The following is a 21,655-nucleotide window of genomic DNA, read 5'->3' as shown; positions in this document are numbered from 1 at the left end:
AAAACCTCGAAGACATGCGCAAGCGTCCCGAGTACGCTAATCTTGAGGAGATCAGTCGCGAGTTCGGTTACCGCTTGTGCCCTGAAGGACAGAATTTAGAAGATGAAGCTATTTATGAGAATATACTGTCAGTGCGTCAAATGCGTTCGGCTGAAGTGCGTTTAGTGCCGGTGTCTGAAGTGGCTTACTATGAAGGCCAAGGCTACGTGGCGACGCAGGTTTTGAGCCGGAATGGAACCTTCCCGCAGTGTCCGCCTAGCACCTGGAGTCGTCTGCAGCATGCCTGCAGACTCAACGCTTCTCTAAGAGTTATTACTGTAAATATCAATTTTTAAATTTTTACTTATTTGTTACTTAAAAAGAAATCAATGTAAAGATTAATTCTGACTTTATGAGCGAATGAAAAGAAAAGGATGTAAGGCGTCAAGTTTTTGCCCGCATTCCTTGCAAAAACTCGCCATTTGTTACTAGCTCATGGTCCATCACAAAAACTACTCAGCTGCTGTAACGACATGATAATTTTGGATGTTACTCGGTGAATTTCGTATGGATGTGTGAAATTAGTTGAAACACGTTTAGACCACTCATTTGGAGGCTGAGAAATTGGATATTTGATGGCAAATTGCGATGTTTTTCTAACCTGACCCGCTTTTGTGATGCGGTGTAAATAATCAGCACACGTTTGTTTAATTCGTCATTTGTTTTACAACTAGATATGTTTTTTTTTATTAAAACTAGATGTTCCATTTTGGCACTTATGTCTGTTAAAACTCTTTTAGAAACAATAAATGGAGCTTTTATAATAACCATTTTGAACGTATGATGAATAGAATCATAAAAAAAAATACTCAGTAAATCTTACTGTTCGAATATTAAAACTCTTAGACTAGGTAAAAAATCAAGTATATTTTCATAAAATTAATCGCGGTGGGATAATTTCGAAAATTACTCCACAATTTTTTGTGTACACTCGGTCCGTAATCGGAATTTTTTTAGACGCGTGTGTAAGACTGTAATCAATCCGTGATTTCAATCTTGTCCATAATTATCATCCATCCATCCAAACAATTGCCAGATAGGCATACGGTTTTTTAGGTCATAAAATTAGATTTCGTATGAGTTATATGCGTTTCGTGTGATTTATTTGTGGGCGTCGGGTTACTCGCCTCGTTCGGATTCGTATCGATGTAATAGGTACCCGACTACTGATAAATTGTTATACGGAGTTTTAATGTTTGTGTTTTTATTGGCCAGATGAAATAGCTGAGTCGAGATATGTTTATGTATTTACTAGCTTTTGTATGGGATTTCGCTTAAGATCCCACGAAATTTCTTTAGTCAGACATACGAAATTTATATTTTTTTTATACATAAGTATGGTGGGGATTGAATTAATTTGTAATACAGCGTGGCTGAAATCAACACAACAGGCAGATTAGGTGCAAAAACGGTAAAAATGCTGGCTCTGTCTTCGCCGCGAGGAATATGGACGTTATTTTACGCATGAATGAATTAATAGTAAAAATAAAGCATGTTTACTAGACAATGATAGTTCATGATAAAATTGAAATATTGTAAGACGAATTCTATGGTATAGACAAATCTTTGTGGAAGGATTTTAGCTTTACTTTGGATTGAAATAGGGCTGAAAGTTTATTAACTTAGTCTTAGCCTCCAACATTCATTTAAGCTATATCTTGCGGTCTCCTACGACGTCAACTCCAAGAATCTGGAAGTCTTTCAGATCTTCGGTATTTTCACAGTAGTAACAGCTAAAGCATCCCAGGTCATAGTGTAGTCAGGGTTCAGACTTTCGTGGGCACCTCCATCCTCTCGTGCATACATCAAGCCTCTTTCCCGGAGGGGTGGACATATCTACAGAGAATACATCCTTCCAATTGCCACGACCCTTGTCTTTTTTCCTTTTTTCTAGTCATCTTTTCATACAAGCTCGGTTTGGGCACTCTTGACCTACCATATTTAACAAGATACATGCGTCCCCTTCCAATTTTTACCCTTTTTACATGTCTCCAAAATATAAATTATCAACCTTATCCTACGCGAGGTCGAGGTCGAGGTAGGCCACCATATAGCTATATCCATAGGGTATGATCGACATCGATTCCTTTCAAGAGTCCAAAACAGAAAGTTTTTAAATTATTTTTATTGATTTGTATCTCTCTTTGTCCCCAGGCGAAGAAGGAGATGTACGATGTGAAGAAACAAAGGTTGTGTCTAGCCCAGGACGAGTACAAGCATCTGAACAACGCTTTATCAACACTGGGCGCTTCCAGAACGAGCTGTAAGTAACATTTGACGTCACATCTGCCTGTCCTATCTATCTATTTTCTAATATATTTAAACGAGCAATTCTTGTATATATATAATCAGGATCTCGGAAACGGCTCCAACGATTTTCATGAAAGTTACAGATTAGGGGCTTTTCAGCTCAAGGAATCGATTTATCAAGGTCCTAGATTCGAGAAAAGCTTGGTTCCCAAGATATATAAACATTTTAAAAACCGCTTTTTAAGAAACTATATCAGCGCCATCTCTGGTATACCGAGCAAAGCTCGGTCCACCGGGTACTCTATATATTAACTACGTTAAGACATCAAGTTGAACGCACACCATGATCAACTTCAGTCCTTTCGAGAGTGTTGGTTCTGTATACCCCGTAAGTAGTAAAGACATAAATAAGAAAAACTTTGTCATATAGAGTCAGTCTAGAGTACAGTGCTACTTTCAGCTGGATGAAATTAAGCTTATTTGTTCCGTTTTGTTAGAGTAAAAAAGTGTCAGGACGCGTCTAAAGTTCGAAAGAATTACTTAAATTTAACTATTATAACCATGTAAAAGGAAAAAAAGGGCGATAAAGGGATAGGTTTATATACTTGGGAATCTTTTTAGGCGATGGGCTAGCTGCCTGTTACCATTTGAATCTCAATTCTATAGTTAAGCCTAACAGCTGAACGTGGTTTTTATCAGTCTTTTCAAGACTGTTGGCTTTGTCTACCTCGCAAGGGATATAGACGTGATTGATGTATGTATGTATGTATAATCATGTAATAATAACAGACGCTACTTCTATGTACAAACCTATTTAGTTAGTTTTCTTTAACGCAGTTGTATTTTGTTGTTATTCCCTTTAGAATTCCGTAAATTATAACACGGCTGGTTCTCGGGCCGCATTATAAATTTTAATCAGCACAATCGCAGCAGAATATTACGTTTGCAAATAGGCCCGGGCGTGTACACCCAGCTTAGGGCGGGGAAAAATAGTTATCGATAGATATTTTTAAACGATAAAAGCAAAGAAAAATTATTTAATAAATTTGAGGAGAGAATTTTTTATTATCTGCAACCAACTTTGTTTTATGAAACAGATGCTTACCATGTTTATTCAGTAAGAAACAAAATTTCAACAAAAATATCGTCGTCAATAATTCAACAAAATCATACCAATTCTTAATTGAGATATAGTTTTAAGAATACTTTTATACAACATTAAGGAAACAATAAATATTTTATTTGTATATTTATCCACAATGATTCTTAAAATACATACAGAGAGACATATTACGTCGTTATCCGTTACGTTTCTAAGAAAGAATGAATATGAATAGAACTAACAGTTTCAAAAATACTGAAAGACCGCGTTTAGTTGCATGGCTTAATGATTGAATATATAATACATATTTCTTAAAATAACATGATGTATATATAACATAACATATATACACGTGTATATCCTCTGCGGGGTAGACAGATCCAACAGTCATCAAAAAATGAAGGGCCACGCCCAGTTACCCGGCTTAATATAGATAGAAATGAGATTCACATTCGCTTAATGATAGAATTTGCCAAACATAAAAAAAAATAGGGAATGGTCAACAAAACGTTCGTTAATTGATAACTGACCGACCTTGCAGCTCAACAAACTATTAAATATCGATGTTTTGACAACACTACTTGTGAAATAAATGATTTTCTTGTTTACTCGTTGTCAGCGTACGTTTTTTTTTACCTCGCATTCTTGGCCACTGCAAATATTTGCATAAACAGAATTCTATAAATGTTAAATAAATTATGTTCGTTGAAAAAATATAAAACAGAAAAACAACTTTATCTTAAAAGTTCTCGAGATGAGAGAGACATAGCGCATACTAATTTCACATATTTATGCACTATCTGTAAATATGTAATAGTAATAAGTGATTGCTCGCGCCTTTGTTAGAGTATCGATGAATAGAAAAAAATACTTAGTTTATTTCTTCGTCTCTTTCTAGCGCACTTTGCATTTTCTACACATATACAGTATGTTATAACTTTTGTAAAAAAAAGGACCTCCTCCCTTACTTTTTGCAGGTAATAAATACTTTCCTGAAAACGCATCAAAATCGGTTCAGCGAAAGTCAAACTGAGAACCACTTTTTTTAAAGCTGTTAATGCACATGTACAGTACAGTTATAACCGCTCTTAATATTTATAGTTTAAGGATAATATTCATAGAGTATTCCGAATTTTCCGTGGGGACTGAAATAAAATGAATGCAATTAATTAAACGTAAACTTGCTACACGTTGGTTATACAAAAGGTTCCACACTACACAACATGCATTAACGGGATTTTTTACTTTACGAAGTCACGGGATCACTAAAACATTACACATCTTACTTCTTACCCGCATTCGTAACATAAATTTTCACAATTGAATCAGATTGGGTTCAAACACTGCACCACTTAGATGATCAATAAAAACATTAAAAAAAAAACATTTCAGTATGTTCTTCCACAACATCCATGACGACGACTTCAACAACGTCGCGTCATGACCCTGAAGTGTTGCGAGCTGAAGTCACACAGGCCCGTGGGAGGGTCGCCCAGTTGCGCAAGGAGTTGAGGCAGGCGAGGGCTGAAGTGGCCTGCGCTAGAAGGGGGGTAGACACGCTTGCCGAGTAAGTAAATGTCAAGTTAGAAGTAGCATTTAAGCCACATACTTGACGGCCTCTGTGGCGCAGCGGTAGTGCGCTTGTCTGTGACACTGGAGGTCCCGGGTTCGAATCCCGGCCAGGGTATGATGAGAAAAGAACTTTTTCTGATCGGCCTTGGTGTTGGATGTTTACCTATATAAGTATTTATTATAAAACATAGTATCGTTGAGTTAGTATCTCGTAACACAAGTCTCGAACTTACTTTGGGCAAACTCAATCTGTGTAATTTGCCCCATTTATTTATTAGATACTCCCGGGTACTTGTTATCAGTTAATATTGCGCTAAAATCTGTCGAAAATTGTGATTCTGTATCTTTTTTCCCCATCAGAACCTGTGAGTATTAAACCAAACTAAAGCAGTGGCTACAGTTCCACATTACTTATGTAGTACCTCAGTTTAATTGTTAGTTACCCGTACATGAACACAAAATAATTGACATTTGCGCAAAAATGAATATCAAATAGGGAAATATGCCTAAAAAGAGCACGAGAATGCCAGATCTGAATAAAATTTTGGTTACTCATAATGAACTTGAATAAGTTCAGTTGGCCCCTTAGGTACTTTCTAATTTATTGCCTAGATTTGCCCATTATCTCCATTTACAGCTTAAAGAATAGTAAAGTAACGAGCAACTGCGCATTTTCAATGTCTATTATCCCTTTTATGATGTTAATGTAGTGTAAAAATGTCACCGCATGTCTAAAATATTTGTTTCCAATTTCAGAGTGGAACAAAAGATTAGTTCACAGCAAGGGTGCTACAACATAACCGAAGCTCAGGCGATTATGACAGAGCTCAAGAATATACAAAAATCTTTGACTTCAGGGGAGAAGGAAAGAGCGGTGCTCATGCAGTCATTGGCCAAGCTAAAAGATGATTTGACGAGGCTACAGTTCGGAGATGCGTCTCCAGACTTATCAACGCTGAGTCTACCTCAAGAAAAGCTCAGTACCGCTTCGCAAACCGATCTTTGCGCAGATCTAGTACCAATCGGTACAAGACTAGCAGAAATGGCTCGAGTTCGTCTACAATACGATGAAGCTCGAAAAAGGATACAGAAAATCCAGCAACAATTGGCCGATTTAGAGGATAAGGTGCAGCCTGGTCAGGCGGAGTCTGACAAGGATCGATTGTTGTTATTCCAAGAGAAAGAGCAACTGCTGAGGGAGCTGAGGAGTATAACTCCGAGAACGCGATCGAAGCAGGAGATGAGTGATATACAATCTGAATGTGAAAGGCTAGAGCAAGATTTGAAGAATGCGTTTGAAATGTCTAATAAGTGTATAGCTGATCGGTTGAGGTTACACGAGGAGAAGCAGTTGTTGTTACAGCAATTGAAGGATGCGTTGACATCGATGACGACATTGGAGGGTCAGTTGAAGACGTTGTCGGCTAGTACGCTATCAGTGTCCAGTAGTTCGAGTTTGGGGTCCTTGTCTACGGCTAGTAGCAAAGGGTCTTTGAGCTCAGGGATTAGCTTTACGGATATATATGGAGGTCCGCAATTAGCGAGCTCTTTCCAAGCGGACAAACCTATCGACATGGCGGATCTTCATCGGAGAGTTGAGAGGTAAATATAATGTATTAAAAAAAATATATCTCTGAAAATGGATATATTTTTTTTTAATTTTGCACAAATTACATTAAGAAAAAAAATTACAATATAATTGTTTTTTTTTTACAGATTATTACGTGGTACCAGTTATACAATGGACAGCATTACACCCGGAGCCAGCAGCTCACCGTCTCAACCCTCGCTGTCTCCAAGAAGCAGTCTATCATCAGCCAGCCCGCCGCCGCCTCCTCCTTCATACACCCAGGTAAGTGACTTAATGAAGATTTCAGATATAAATGAAAATTTTATGAGATGCCATGTTTTACTTGCTGAAATTGAGTTGTAAGTGTTATTTGAAAATGTTCAATCTTTTATTGGATAAATCTTTTGTTGTGTACTGACTTAAAATAAAGTAACTCTATGAACGTATGAATATACTCGACGAATTTTAAGTGTAACAAATACGTATAAATTAGCATTCAAAATTTAATCTGAAATAAATTCAAAACAGTAGGTATTACAGTAATAAGACAACTGCAAAATAAATTACTTTAGAACTAGTTCAAACTAGTTATTTGCTCAATAATAATCACGCTACTGTTATACTAGAATGTTATCTCTATCTAAATCAATTTGTAGGACAAATTTCATGCCTTTGGCGGCAATCTGTCAAACCACTTTTCACTTTGTAGTGTGAAAGGTCATGTACAGATGATCTCATTGATAAAATTATACTGTAGAATACTTTCGTCATAGTGTGAGGAGACGTCAAAGTATTATTTTTTTATTTAATTTTTACAAAAATAATAATTTTTAGAATAACTTTTGAAGTACATAGGATTAAACTTATATAGAAAAATTAAATAAGTTTCAGCTAACCGCTCAATTTGAAAGGCATGACAGACAATGTTAAAACATATTTCATTTCAGTATGTTCTTTGAAAAGTTGATAAATGAACTAAACAGGCTCAAAAATTTTCACCGGTGTTGAAAAAGCTACCTTGTTCAAAAATTATCAAGTACTACTTCGTTGATTAATGATGTAAATTGATTTTCAGGTGGAAAGACAAAGGCGGCAGCAGAATAGAGAACTAGAGGAGAAATTGGCTGAAATGAGAATAGGTGTCGCTACTGGACTGAACGAAGTTACTGGAATTGCTACAAGTAGGTTTAATTTAATTTTTATAGTTCTTTTTTATATGCGAGCTTAGCTAGACGTGTGCGTACATTTTTTTAAATTAAATACAAGGTATACCTATTCCATAATTTTGTTTTCTTAACTTCGTAAGAAAAGCAAATTTTTACTTTTTTACGTGCATTAATTAACCACGATGTTAAACTGAATAAGTATAAACATTTTCAATATTTAAATATAATTTATATTTTTTTGTTTATAGTACCCGTGCAGTTACAAGGACCGGGTCGGCCTAGTGAGCCGCTGTCACCCATATCAGAAACCCCACCACCACCGTTATCACCCAGAACTCCCTCATCTAGTGGTAAGTCTTACTAAATAACTGTTTAATTACATTTAGAACATTATCGATGTCGATAAATCATATGTATTTCACATGCCTATTATACAAATTTGGAATATAATTTTTAAAATAAAAAATGTACCTATGTGATCTCTTTTTAAATGTTGTACTAAACTGGCTGGAACAAGAGTACATAATTTAAAGATGGAACGCGAATTAAAAATAATTTTGATTGCATTTTGTTTGTTACGCAGGTAAAATCCTTTTATAACAACGATGTTTTTACGTAAACACGTGTCTATACTTCTATTTTTTTTTCGTTTTAATGACCATCATTTGACGTTATCTTGATTTTTTTTTATTAAATTGCAGGCACAAACACTAGATCGGTATCAGCGGCAGTTAGTGATGAGTCGGTGGCTGGAGACTCCGGGGTGTTCGAAGCGGCACAGGCCGGGAACGATGCCTCCAATGCAGGTAAAATTAATTTATTCAAACAAATATAATATTTATCATATCATTGATGTTTGTATCGGCTTTTCTTGGGAGACGTTTTTTTAAGAAACTTCACTTGAGTATATGAGATGAGTTTAAATGTGTCGCGTTTCGTTTTCGCGGTAATTCTTGTATATTACATACATAAAATCACGCCTCTTTCCCTTTTTCTTGTATATTCCAAGGAGTTTATCGTGTTTCGGCAGATATTGTGTGTTCTCATCTCAGTTTCAAAATGAATATGCCTTTTTACATTTTTTCTATCTCTTTCTTTCAGTGAGCAGTGCGCAAATTGAGCTCAAATTGCGATACTGCCCCGACGAGACAGCTTTGGAGATCGGCATTTTGAGGGCGAGGAATTTGCACGCCCTCTACATTGATATAGATACAGAAATGTAAGTGCGGAGAATATGAATTAAATTGAAGTAAAAAAATAATAGTGCCGTGTGGTTCCCGGCACCAATACAAAAAAGAATAGAACCACTCCATCTCTTTCCCATGGATGCCATCATATAAATAAATGCTATAATTAAACTAGCTTTCAATAAAATAAGGTGAATGATACTAACAAAATACTCAGGTGTGGCGTCACGCTTAAAAGTGTTTTTATTTTCATACATACATATGGTCACGTCAATATCCCTTGCGGTTTAAACAGAGCCAACAGTCTAGAAAAGATTGAATGGCCACGTTCAGCTATTTGGCTTAATGATAGAATTGAGATTCTAATACTGACAGGTTGCTACTAGGTTTGCCTAAAAAATAATCCTAATTTTGTAAGCCTATCCCTTAGTCGCCTTTTACGATATCCACGGGAAAGTGATGAAATTGTTCTAATCTTTTTTATATTGGTGCCGGGAACCGCACTCGTCACTATTTTGTATTACGATAAAAACTGATTTATGTACAGTACATATACATATATATATTGTTTTAAGTCATCATTAAAATTTTTTTATATTGGTGCCGGGAACCGCACGTCACTATTTTGTATTACGATAAAAACTGATTTATGTACATATACATACATATATATATTGTTTTAAGTCATCATTACTCATTTTTTTCCCAACAGCGTGGTCATATGTACTTAAATCAGTTTTTTTATTCAGATATGTTTTTAAGACCTTGTCATCATTACTCATTTTTTCCCCAACAGCGTGGTCATATGTATTTAAATCAGTTTTTTTATTCAGATATGTTTTTAAGACCTTGTCATCATTACTCATTTTTTTCCCAACAGCGTGGTCATATGTACTTAAATCAGTTTTTTTATTTAGATATTATTTTAAGACCTTGTCATCATTACTAATTTTTTTTCAAACAGCGTGGTCCGAGTAGCCCTGATGGGTGGCAGTGGAGCCGGCGTGGTCCTCAGCAGCCCGGCGCTGCCGTGGCGCGGCGCGACGCTGCGCTGGCGGCACGGGCAGCGCGCCGCCGTGCACAGCGCACGCGCACTGCGCGCCGCCACGCTGCAGGTCAACGTGTGCACCGGCCAGGAGTGCCTGGTCAGTCAGTCAGATGTAGTGTATATATAGATGTATAGAGACAAAATATGTGTATGTTGGAATATGTTCCTATATTAATTTTATAAAGATGAAGAGAGTTATGTACATGTTTTGGCAAATATTTTTTTTTTATTTTATCATATAATCAGACAAAATATGTGTATGTTGGAATATGTTCCTATATTAATTTTATAAAGCTGAAGAGAGTTATGTACATGTTTTGGCAAATATTTTTTGATTATTTTGTCATATAATCACGATTACATCCTTTGCGGGGTAGAGCCAACAGTGTTGAGAAGTCTGATAGGCCACGTTTGGCTTTAAAATAGAATTGAGATTCAAATAGTGACAAAAGTGTTGAGATTCTAGTAGTGATAAAAGAAGAATCTCAAGTTTAAAGGCATATCCCTCAGTCGCCTTTTACGAAATCCATGGGAACGAGATGGAGTGGTCCTATTCTTTTTTCTATTGGTGCCGAGAACCGCACGGCACATAACAAAAAAGATAGGAAAACAATAAAATAAATGATGATAACTAGCCAAATTCGAGTATTCGGCTAACACCTTGAGTGCCATGTGAACAAAACTAAGGCGAGAGCGATTAATTCCTGATTCTTTATCACCCAAAAGTAAAATTCACCTTTAAAATTTAGATGTTAAAGTTCAATTTCCTTTACAGGGTTGCGCTCAAGTGAGTCTGGCGGATTTTGACCTAGAAGGAGTGTCTCAGAAGTGGTATAATCTGCTCAGCTTCAGGTCAATGAGAAGAGATGAGAGTTCCGACGAATCCACTGTCATATCATCCCAAACATCGACTTTGACTAGGAATAGAGGTTAGTTTCTGTGGATTGTATATGTATAAGTGTTTATTAATTATTGTAACAATTTAAATTTGTGAAGTAAAATAGGCGGACTTAATGCTAAAAGCATTATCGAACAGTCAGATCACTTGTGTGGGTGATAATAAATAATGTATTATATAATAAACATTTTTATATATTTATATATGTAGAATAGATGTATACTAAAATATGTAGGTAAGTATTGGATTTAACTTATAATTTAAAAAAAAACAACTCTTTCATACTCGACTTGGCTGTCACACTGCCAAACTTATCTGTATGCTTTAGTTATATATTAATCATTTCTAGAACTAAATAGTTCTAGAAATGATTAATATATTCAAAATATATTACAAATTAGTAAAGCATATATGTATATGCCCATGTAACATCGAAGGTTAAGTTATATCTTATAAACATGATTTTTTAATTATCTTTTTTAATATATTACAAGTCGAGTATGAAAGAGTTGTAATCTTTTGAAATTATAAGTTAAATCCAATACTTCTTTTTTTAGTTTAATGCTGTTTATAACTATTAATATTTTGTAGAACAAAATATGACTGTATTACGAACTTTCTATCAACAATTATAACATTATATATAGATTATATATCAATAGAAAGTATATTTATACTGACCTTCCTCCTGACTTTAGTCCCGGTTGCATCTTTCCACTCTGGACAGGAGCTTGGGGTATGCTCTTTGATCAATTGTTCTTTGATTTGATCATGGATCCTGGATTGGGTTATTTATACTGACCTAATACAATGAAATAAAATAACTATAAATGAAATTTATCGTAGGTCCGGAAAGCATGATGAGTGCGGACTGTAATGTCGATTGCGGGGACAACTCAGCTTCAGAAGACGAGGAGTCTAGAGAGCCACTTAATCAGGTAATAATCCTACCTTCACCTTATTAAAGGATTACGTTTTCTTAATTATTGTTCAAAACAATGGTTAACATGAAATTTTGTCGCATGTAAACGAGCTTCAAGCAAGGTATCCAATAAAATTAAACAGTTTTAAGTGCTCTAAATAAATCATCTTAACAATATTATATACATATATAATAAGTTTTAATTACTTTTATTTTGATTACCTACATATAATATATTGCCGGAATACAGAAAGAAAGTTCATGTACAAAGTGCAACGTATTTGATTCAAAAGAAAATTTCCGAAGCAGTGTAACGAGCCAAGTCAATTAATTTTTTTATAGATAGTGGAAGAGGATTCGTTAGAAGATTACATTCCCGAAGAAGATTTAGCACTTGAAGAAGAATTCTTACATCCGCCGACAGCTGAGAAAGCAACAAATACTGAATGCAACTTCTGCCCGGAGGGAGCGAGACAACTGCATAGAAGGTAAATAATTGTCTTTTTGTTAATTTCAATAGATTTAGCGGTATATTTGCTTAATTTTGGTGTTTGATGGGACTTTCTAAAAACTATCACGCTGTAAAAAGGCCAACTTATATTTTTGACAATACATACTTAATATTGTAAATACCTGTATATGATACGTATTTATAAAATACATAACAAGTTCATTATCAGATTAAGCTTTGGATTTGGAAACAAAGAATGTACCAACTTAGATTTTTTCTCAAAGTATTTATTTATATAGGTGATGGGTAACTATTACAGAATAAAGTTACAAAAATCGATTCTATAGAAAAAAAATATATTTGCCTTAGGTTCTGTCCGTCATATTACTATTATATTTAGTAATTACATCTCGGTGGTGGGTATTTAGAATAATTTTGCTTTCACCAGATATATGAAATGCTTGCGGAGAATCGAGGCCGACGGGCGGCCGACAGAAGAGGCGCCTCTTGCCAAATAGTTATGTCCGTCCGAATGTTTTTGTACATAGTTTTATACATAGGTACGTTTACATTGTGTCGAATGTCCTGGATGCAACTGTATGCTATGAAGAATTTAATAACTTATTTTAATAAAAAGAAAAATACGCATTGTTTGTTGTGCCGCTTCCATTACATTTGAAGTTCTATACATACATACATACATAAAATCACGCCTCTTTCCCGGAGGGGTAGGCAGAGACTACCTCTTTCCACTTGCCACGATCTCTGCATACTTCTTTCGCTTCGTCCACATTCATAACTCTCTTCATACAAGCTCGGCGGTTTCGGGTACTTTTGACCTGACCCTTTACCAGGACGTCCTTAATTTGATCAAGATACGTTCGTCTAGGTCTTCCCACTCCGACCTTTCCCTCCACACTCCCCTTGTATATCTGCTTAGTCAACCTGCTTTCATTCATCCTCTCCACATGACCGAACCATCTTAACATACCCTTTTCTATTCCTGTAACTACATCTTCTTTCACATCACAACATTCCCTTATCACGCTGTTCCTTATCCTGTCACTCAATTTCACACCCATCATACTCCTTAACGCTCTCATTTCCACTGCATTTATTCTGCTTTCATGCTTCTTTTGCCATACCCAACTTTCACTCCCATACATTAATGTCGGGACCAACACGCCCCTGTGCACAGCCAGTCGAGCCTTTTTGGATAGTTTCTGACTGCTCATAAAGGCATGCAAAGCTCCATTCACCATGTTCCCCGCGTTCACTCTCCTTTCAATATCACTATCATACTTGCCATCTGATGTAAACTTTGATCCTAGATATACAAACTCTTTCACTTGCTCCACTTTTTCTCCTGCAATCAAAATATTACATGCTGTCATTTCTTTCTCCATTTCAAAAACCAGTGTTTTAGTTTTACTTACGTTCACTTTCATTCCTTTCTCTTTCAAAGCCTCATGCATACAGTTTACCATCTCCTGTAACTCCTCCGCTGATGACGCCAGTATAACCTGATCGTCGGCATAGAGCAGACATTTGACGAGTAACTCATTCATCCTTAATCCACTTTTAGACTCTTTCAAATCTGTCAAACAGCTATCCATAAATAGGTTGAACAGCCACGGTGACGCAACACATCCTTGCCTAACGCCTCTCTCAATCTTAAACCACTCAGTGTGCGCTCCGTTTATCCTGACACAAGCACTCGAATCCTCATATAAGGATTTCAGTGCTCGTATTAAGAGACTGCTCACCCCATGCATAGAAAGTGCTGACCACAATTCATTCCTCTCAACTCTGTCATAGGCCTTTTCCAGATCTACGAATGTGCAATAGACTTTTTGACTCTTGGCCAAAAACTTTTCGGCTATGCACCGCAAGGAAAAGACCTGATCAGTACATCCCATTCCCTTTCGAAATCCCGCTTGAGCATCCCATATTTTGTCATCAGTTTCATTCCTGACTCTATTAATCAATACCTTAGCATACAATTTGCCGACGACGCTAAGCAGGCTTATACCACGATAATTTTTGCAGTCCAGCTGTGACCCTTTTCCTTTGTAAAGTGGCACGATAACAGCCTTACACCAATCTTTTGGTACTCGGCCGCTTCTCCAACACAAATTGAAAAGGCAGTACAACTGACTAGCTACTACGCCTTTTCCTGCTTTAAGCATCTCGACCGACACTTTATCACACCCAGCAGCCTTTCCCGCTTTCATACTCTTAAGTACTTCCACAATTTCGAACATTTCAATTTCGCCTTCCATCTCATTCTCTTTTTCTTCGCTATAGCAGAAATCTTTCTTATTTCCTTCCTTTTTTTCAAATAAACTTTCAAAATAGTCCTTCCATATCTTTAGTACACATTCCTCTCCTTTCACAACGCTACCATCCTGGCATCTGATCCTAGTCAGCTCTCTGGTTATAGTATTTCCTCGGGCTGACCTTACGGATTTCCAGAATACTTTCAGATTTGACTGAAAGTCTTCTGATAGCCTTTTATCAAAATCCTCTTTATACTCCTCCTTCCTTCCAATCACAGCTTTCTTAACCAAATCTTTCATTTTCTTATATTCCTTACGTGCTTCATTCACATCTTCATCTATAACCTCTTGCATTCTTAAGTTAGCTTTTGCTGCTAACAAATCCAGCCATGCTTTCTTCTTTAATCGCACAAGTTCTTGCACATCTTTACTCATCCACGCATTTTTGTGATTTTTTCCTTTCCTTCTTCTACTTACACCACACACTTCAACAGCTACTTTCACAATTCTTTCTTTAAATTCCTTCCATCCATCTTCAATATCGCTCATTTCCTCTAAATCTTCAAATTCATCCTTCAGTCTATTAATATACTTCTTACCTACATCCATATCTTGCAAATTTTCTACTTTTACTCTTTCCAAAGCGCTGGTTTGCTCCCTTACCCTGTGCCATGTGCCAAGTTCTATATTTAGATATATTTAGATCATCTAGATCAAGTAAAAATATAAAAAGTTTTTTTGTCTGTACCGCACAACAGGTGTAACCATATAGGTGTGCAGAGTGCCTTTTTATCAAAAGGAGTAAATAATACATTCGAAATCATTTTACAAGTTATGCTTCTAAAAAAAATGTAAAAAAAACATTAATATATAAGTACCTAGAAAGAGAATAATAATTGCACATAATTAAATAACTTCACTCACTGACTGAGAATTATACACGTTTCGGGCAACAACTAAATAAAGCAAAGTTTATTGCACATCATTATTCTTTTTTATCACGCATGTTATAACATAATAAGTGCATGGTAAGCATGTATTGGCACAATGTGAATGTATCTATAGCCGTTTGCAAGAACAATTATACTAACTCGATTTTCAGTGTTTGCACCTCACATTTTATTTAGCTTTTAAAGTATTTTTCAATATGTCTACAAGATTTTTGTCCCTATGTTATGATGCCACGTTTTGCCTTACAAGTATTGTTAATTTTTACTATGATGCCATGATCTTTATCAACATTTTAGCCTAGATTCAAAATTTGGTAGGACAGGTTATTTTAATCTCTGTAAATTTTTATTATCATTCGAATTTAAAAATATTCATATCAATACCACAAATATGACAATAGTTATATCAAATGTATCAAATGATCGATTTTTTTTAAATGGCTTTTGTTTTAGTAGGTTCTACTTACCACCCACAAATTCGGGCTACAATGTCGACAAAATAGTGATGGTTATAATATAATACCAGTTGTTAATTATAGATTTTTATTTACAGAAAAAGCCAACAAGTAAACTCAAACCCCGACGAGCCATTAGCCACAATAAAGAGATCTCAAACGTTTTCGCCTCAACCACAGAGCTTCAGCAGAGGACAGTATAAATGTAGGTCAGTATCAAAGGGTAGACAGAGCCAACAGTCTTGAAAAGACTGAATGGCCACGTTCAGCTATTTGGCTTAGGTAATGATAGAATTGACATTCAAATAGTGACATGTTGCTAGCCCGTGGCCTAAAAAAGAATTACAAGTTTGTAAGCCTATCCCTTAGTCGCCTTTTACGTGATCCATGGGAAAGAGATGGAGTGGTCCTATTCTTTTTTGTATTGGTGCCGGGAATTATATAAATATTTTTGTTAAGTTGTTCATATTACAAACTTGGCTGTATACACTACAGTGCACGTAGTTGTAGTTCCACTGTTTAAGTACATATTTCAGATGCGAAGTATAAAGTTAATATAAAATTACATCTTTTTGTAATATCCAGTTTGGAGGAAATTAGGATTGGCCCATTAGAAAACACATTGTAAACATTTTCTGATTCTCAGCATATTCTCGTATGATATCTTACTACCTGATGTCATAGACCAAATTTGAACCTCTTTCTTAGTCTTATCTTCGCCCATTGATTTGAAGAGCCAAGGCTGTAATTTCTTTTTAACCGACTTCAAAAACGAAGGAGGTTGTCATTTCTACCTTCTTCCCTGTGGCTTTAGTCCCGGTTGCATCCTCACCTCTAACCATGGATCCTTGGTGAGTCAGGTTTTTAAATAAAGCGATTCCCATCTGACCTCCGCAACCTTTGCAGGTAAACCCAACCCGTATTCGATCCATGGTTACACATCCAGTTGCCTCAATATGCAGGTTTCCTCACGATGTTTTCCCTCACCGTAAGAGCATTTGCACCATAGTTTTTTTATTATTGCAAATTTGACCTTAATTTGCCAATCGGTAAGCTTGACGAAGTCAAAGCTCAAACAATGATATTCACTCTAACCTCGTAATGGCTAAGTTAGGGGAGCAGAGATTCCCAATATTTCTCCCTTCAAATTTCAACCTAACCAATGTCATTTACTACTTATTACATTTACAGACTAAACCGTTCGGAATCTGATTCATCGATGGCGCAGTACGCGAGGAGGGTCACAGGTCTGCAGCCCCCCCCTACAGCTGGGATACCATTCGACAGGAACCGTTGCGAGAGACGATCTTTGAGGTGAGTTATATATAAATAGGCAGTCGATTGAAGTTTACAAGTGAAATTAAATATTTATTGGTTTTATATTGTACATTACTAGTGTTATCAGAATAAATTGCCTTTATAAAAAATTATATTTTGGGTTTTTTGACTTGTATTATCTCGCCACCTCACTAGCGCATGCAAAATAAAGTTGGTCTACTAACATAGATAGCTGATACACAGATTTAGCTAGTTCCACAGTAAGCTCGGGACGTACAAAAGGTAGACGTAGTGTGGCTTGATAAAAAGTGAAGCATCGTAATGGCGGCATTGTGCGCATGTGTGAGTGACAGACAATGAGAAAATCTGTGACGCATCTATGACGTAATGGCGGTCGACCGTCACAGTATTGGTGAGAGGCTGTGCGTAAAGCTTGTATATACCTATATAAAGTGTAGTAAAGTGGGCCGGCATACCATTGGTGCTTCATTTTGCCATATAATAAAACTCCGTCCGCCTTATTTCCTACGACTGTGCTCGAGACTAGAATAATTACAATAAGTCATGTTACTAACTGTTTCATCACCCCTATTTGACGGCCTGTGTGGCGCAGCGGTAGTACGCTTGTCTGTGACACCGGATTTTCTTGGGTTCGAATACCGGCCAGGGCATGATGAGAAAATAACTTTTTCTGATTGAACTGGGTCTTGGATGTTTATCCGCATAAGTATTTATTATAAAAACAGTATCGTTGAGTTAGTATCTCGTAACACAAGTTTCAAACTTACTTCGAGGCTAACTCATTTGTGTAATTTGTCTCACATAAAAAAAAAAAATTCAGCAAGTCAACGTTGCGCCACGGTGATACCTATACCTATACGAATAGAGTTGACAATAAACACAAGTTTCAAACTTACTTCGAGTCTAACACAATCTGTGTAATTTGTCTCACATAAAAAAAAAAATTCAGCAAGTCAATGTTGCGCCACAGAGGTGGTACCCAAATAGAGTTGACAATAAGGTTGTATCACTATACAGACGCGGGCGCGTGTGCGGCGGCGCGGCGGCGCGGCGCGCGGGCGGCCCGCGGCGCAGCGCGCGCACGTCGCTGGACCTCGCGCTGGACCTGCGCGCGCAGCACTCGCGGCTCGCCGACCTCACCGCCGACATCACGCAGCTGCGGCTCTTGAACAAGAAGTGAGTGTTAACATCTCTATGGACATTGAATAGGAAGTGTTACTGCAAATTGATAGCATTGAATTTTTTTTTTTTTTTATCAAACACTAAAAAAGGAACTGTTTTTTCGTTTTACTTTTCTAGATCCATAAAATATCACCTTCCTTATAGGTACTTACCTTCTCTTCTGTATGTTATCTATGTAAGGTTGACTGGTAGAGAATGCTATAGCATTAAGTCCACCTATTGTACTTTTAAGGCTCAATAAAGTTATGAACTCGTAAATAACTCGGACATCACCATTTCCTCAGACTTAAGAAAAAATGGTGTGTAAATTTTGCAAAAATTTTTATGAACCAATGACCTCTTCAACAGACTAGACTAGACTAATATTGCTCAACCAATTATATAATGTTTATTTTTAAACAATTACCACTCTTACAGACTAGAAGAGGCGTACTCCCGCGGAGACCCAGTAGTAGCCGCGTGGGTAGCTGAAGACGAGAACCTTCAGAGATTAGTAGCTGACCCGCCAGATGGCGCCTCTGACCGCGCCTCCAGGCTCCTCCACAGGATATATAGGGATGTTTACAAGCTGAGAAGGTCCAGGCAAGGCGGGAGGAAACCGGACCTTGTTACTTTCAAGTGAGTGTTTACTTTTATTTGTCATGATTCTCTGTACTTAATAATACTTAGCCTAAGCTTAAAACCACTACTGCCAATATTTTTACTTTGATATTACAAGCTTGGTTTTGATATCTTGCGTTACAATAGAAAGGCAAGATATTTAAAATTTCTTGCCGATTATTGTATGTGTCATTACTTCAATAACAAAATTTCACCTTGTATTTTTATTTATCTTGACGTATATGATCATCTTTATAATTTTATTTTTCTATCTTGTCCACAGAGAGAAGATGGCGTTCTTCACACGCAACAAGCTTACCATACCCGGCCTCCCAGGGGACGACGAAGACGTTTCCCAGGACGAATGGGAAGAACTGGAGGAGCGAAGAACACCAGACGGCAGATCGTCAAAGACTTCGTACGAGAGACGAGATCGCGACACTCAGGCGTGTCAAACTGAATGCCAAATGGTTGAGGAATGTCATGATCAGATAGATGAGGTAAGCCAGGTGGATGAGTGCCAGGAGACTGAGATTGTAGAAGTGGTCGAATGTAAGAATCCTTGTTTGAACCCCGAGCCGTGTTACGAGCCCAAAATTGAAGATGAAAAGGAGAGCGAGGACCGGTATGAGTTCGTCGTCGATAGAGTGTTAGGAGTTCAGGTTTGAAGTTCGGAGTCCATCAAAATGTGTTCACAAATTGTTCGTTTGCGATTGAGGGTAATTGTTTTATGTCGATAAATTAATAATAAGGCATGTTGTTGTTTTGTTGGATTGCGGACCTATGGCACTGTTCTCGAATGGATGGCTTCACGGCACCTTTAAAGCCTTAAGTTTGATATGATTACGACCAAAATTTTTTTTTCTAACAGAACTTTTACTGGATTTTAATTCGATTCACATTAGGAATAGTGAAAACGTTGAATAATTTTATGTCTAGTAAATCATATATGTCTATGTTACATAGGATTTTGATTGGTCGTTTTCATAGCTAATAAGGCTGCAAAATAGTATAACTACTGTGATTATAAAACTGAGATTTCTGGATTGAAGACTGAGCGAAAATTAAATATATATAAACCGTATGTATTATTGGTGTTTATCAGTACTAAGTTTACGTATTGTGCAAACATAGTGCCATAGCGCGGAGACACGCAAAATCCTGCTCTATATATATCATTATACTGATCATTATTGTACAAAAGTATCGTGCCTTAATTTTCGGTGCCTGGAGAACGTGGTTTGTGCCATAAAGCGGCATAAAAATGGAAGGAAATAAGGTACAAAATAGTTGTGTAGAAGAGTCACAAATATATACCAAACGATTAATATAAGATAGGCGCGATCATTTCGTTTGTACATAGATACGTAAATAATCATAGTTTTGCCCACCAAAATGATCGTGCACTATGAGATAATTTAAAGTATAGCGTCCACCGAGTTTAAGGTGACTGGCCAAAAATACGCTTTGTAAATAAGGCTTCGATGATGTCTAAAGAGAATTGCGCATTTGTACCTGCCACAAATTTCATTCCTGCGTTCATTGGAAATGTCAAAATATCAGGATTGTAAAATTTTATGCACAAAAAAAACAGTGTTTTGTAATTGTTTAGTTGAGTAATTAGACTATTAAAAAAAAAACAGTTAAGTCACTATGTTACATGTCAAAAAGTTTGGTAAATTGGTTTCAATTTTTTTTTCGCATTCATAGTGAAAAAATAGCAAAAAACTTGCTTATTTTTTCAAATGGCGCATACATTTTTGATGTGCAATATTGAACAGGATGGCCTATTGCTTCGATCTAGTTTCGAGATCTGAAACCATATTGACGATAAAAAATTATGAAAAATTATAGTAATCGTCACGTGCCTTTCGTGGTTAATTATAAAAATAATTTCATCAAAATTTGATCATACACTGACAATTTCATCTCCAAAACAAAATGTTAGTCTCAAAATGTCAGTATATATTCAAATTTTGCTTTAAAATTAGTAATTTAATGCTAATAATTATAATTGTACATTTTGTATTATATTTTTTTAATATTATTCTAGTTTTTAATTTTGTAAATAATCCGAAATTAATGCTACAGTAAAAGAATTTGCATATCTGTTTTTCTCTGATAATTTTAATGATATCTAGTAATTAATAGCAATATTAGTCCATGTTAAGTATTTTTATAGCACGCAAAAGCCACAGTACTGGTTTAGCTGCACGTGTAATTAATTATATTACATTTTTGTAAAAAATGTATATTTTATATAAACATTTTACGATTTATAAAATACATTTGTAATTGTTGGGTAAATTCGTATTTGCCAAATTAATATAAGCATTGTTTTTAATTCTTCCATTTGATAAAAAGGATTATTATATTAATTTGTAAAGATGAAGCCGCTGCGGAAGATATGAAACTGAAAATAAAAATTATAAATTAATTACTTTTTGTTTGATTTCATCGTAGTTATTATTATGAATTTAATGTCCGGTTACTTTGATGACGATAAAAAAAAATCTATTATAACCTTTGGGTTCCTTTGGTTCTTATCGTTTTTCATATATAACAAAGCCATACAATGTAATAAATGCAAAAGTAAGTTTATTTGTTTCTTTTTTTTCTATTCACGCGTTATCTACTGAATTAATCTTCATGAAATTATGCGTATTACTTATATAATTAAAAGTC

At 36.1% G+C, this 21,655-nt stretch overlaps 1 protein-coding gene across 2 annotated transcripts in view; it reads left to right on the top strand.

The window, feature by feature from the left end:
- The window catches only part of LOC106136642 (protein kibra), a 70,062-nt gene extending 48,655 nt beyond the window's left edge, over nt 1–21,407 (top strand). For both annotated transcript variants that reach the window (XM_060950245.1, XM_060950246.1), the window contains 17 exons: nt 2,194–2,302; nt 4,784–4,958; nt 5,720–6,565; nt 6,680–6,815; nt 7,609–7,714; nt 7,948–8,049; nt 8,401–8,505; nt 8,801–8,918; nt 9,851–10,031; nt 10,710–10,863; nt 11,679–11,770; nt 12,097–12,242; nt 15,988–16,098; nt 17,081–17,203; nt 18,206–18,364; nt 18,788–18,988; nt 19,254–21,407. In XM_060950245.1, the coding sequence (XP_060806228.1) occupies nt 2,194–2,302; nt 4,784–4,958; nt 5,720–6,565; nt 6,680–6,815; nt 7,609–7,714; nt 7,948–8,049; nt 8,401–8,505; nt 8,801–8,918; nt 9,851–10,031; nt 10,710–10,863; nt 11,679–11,770; nt 12,097–12,242; nt 15,988–16,098; nt 17,081–17,203; nt 18,206–18,364; nt 18,788–18,988; nt 19,254–19,638 (3,249 nt within the window). In that variant the 3' untranslated portion in view covers nt 19,639–21,407. The remainder of the gene's footprint in view (nt 1–2,193; nt 2,303–4,783; nt 4,959–5,719; nt 6,566–6,679; nt 6,816–7,608; nt 7,715–7,947; nt 8,050–8,400; nt 8,506–8,800; nt 8,919–9,850; nt 10,032–10,709; nt 10,864–11,678; nt 11,771–12,096; nt 12,243–15,987; nt 16,099–17,080; nt 17,204–18,205; nt 18,365–18,787; nt 18,989–19,253) is intronic.
- Nucleotides 21,408–21,655: the final 248 nt, after the last annotated feature.

This window comes from Amyelois transitella, chromosome 21, assembly GCF_032362555.1.
Source record: "Amyelois transitella isolate CPQ chromosome 21, ilAmyTran1.1, whole genome shotgun sequence".
Taxonomy (NCBI): domain Eukaryota; kingdom Metazoa; phylum Arthropoda; class Insecta; order Lepidoptera; family Pyralidae; genus Amyelois; species Amyelois transitella.
This window is presented reverse-complemented; position numbering and strand designations above follow the sequence as displayed.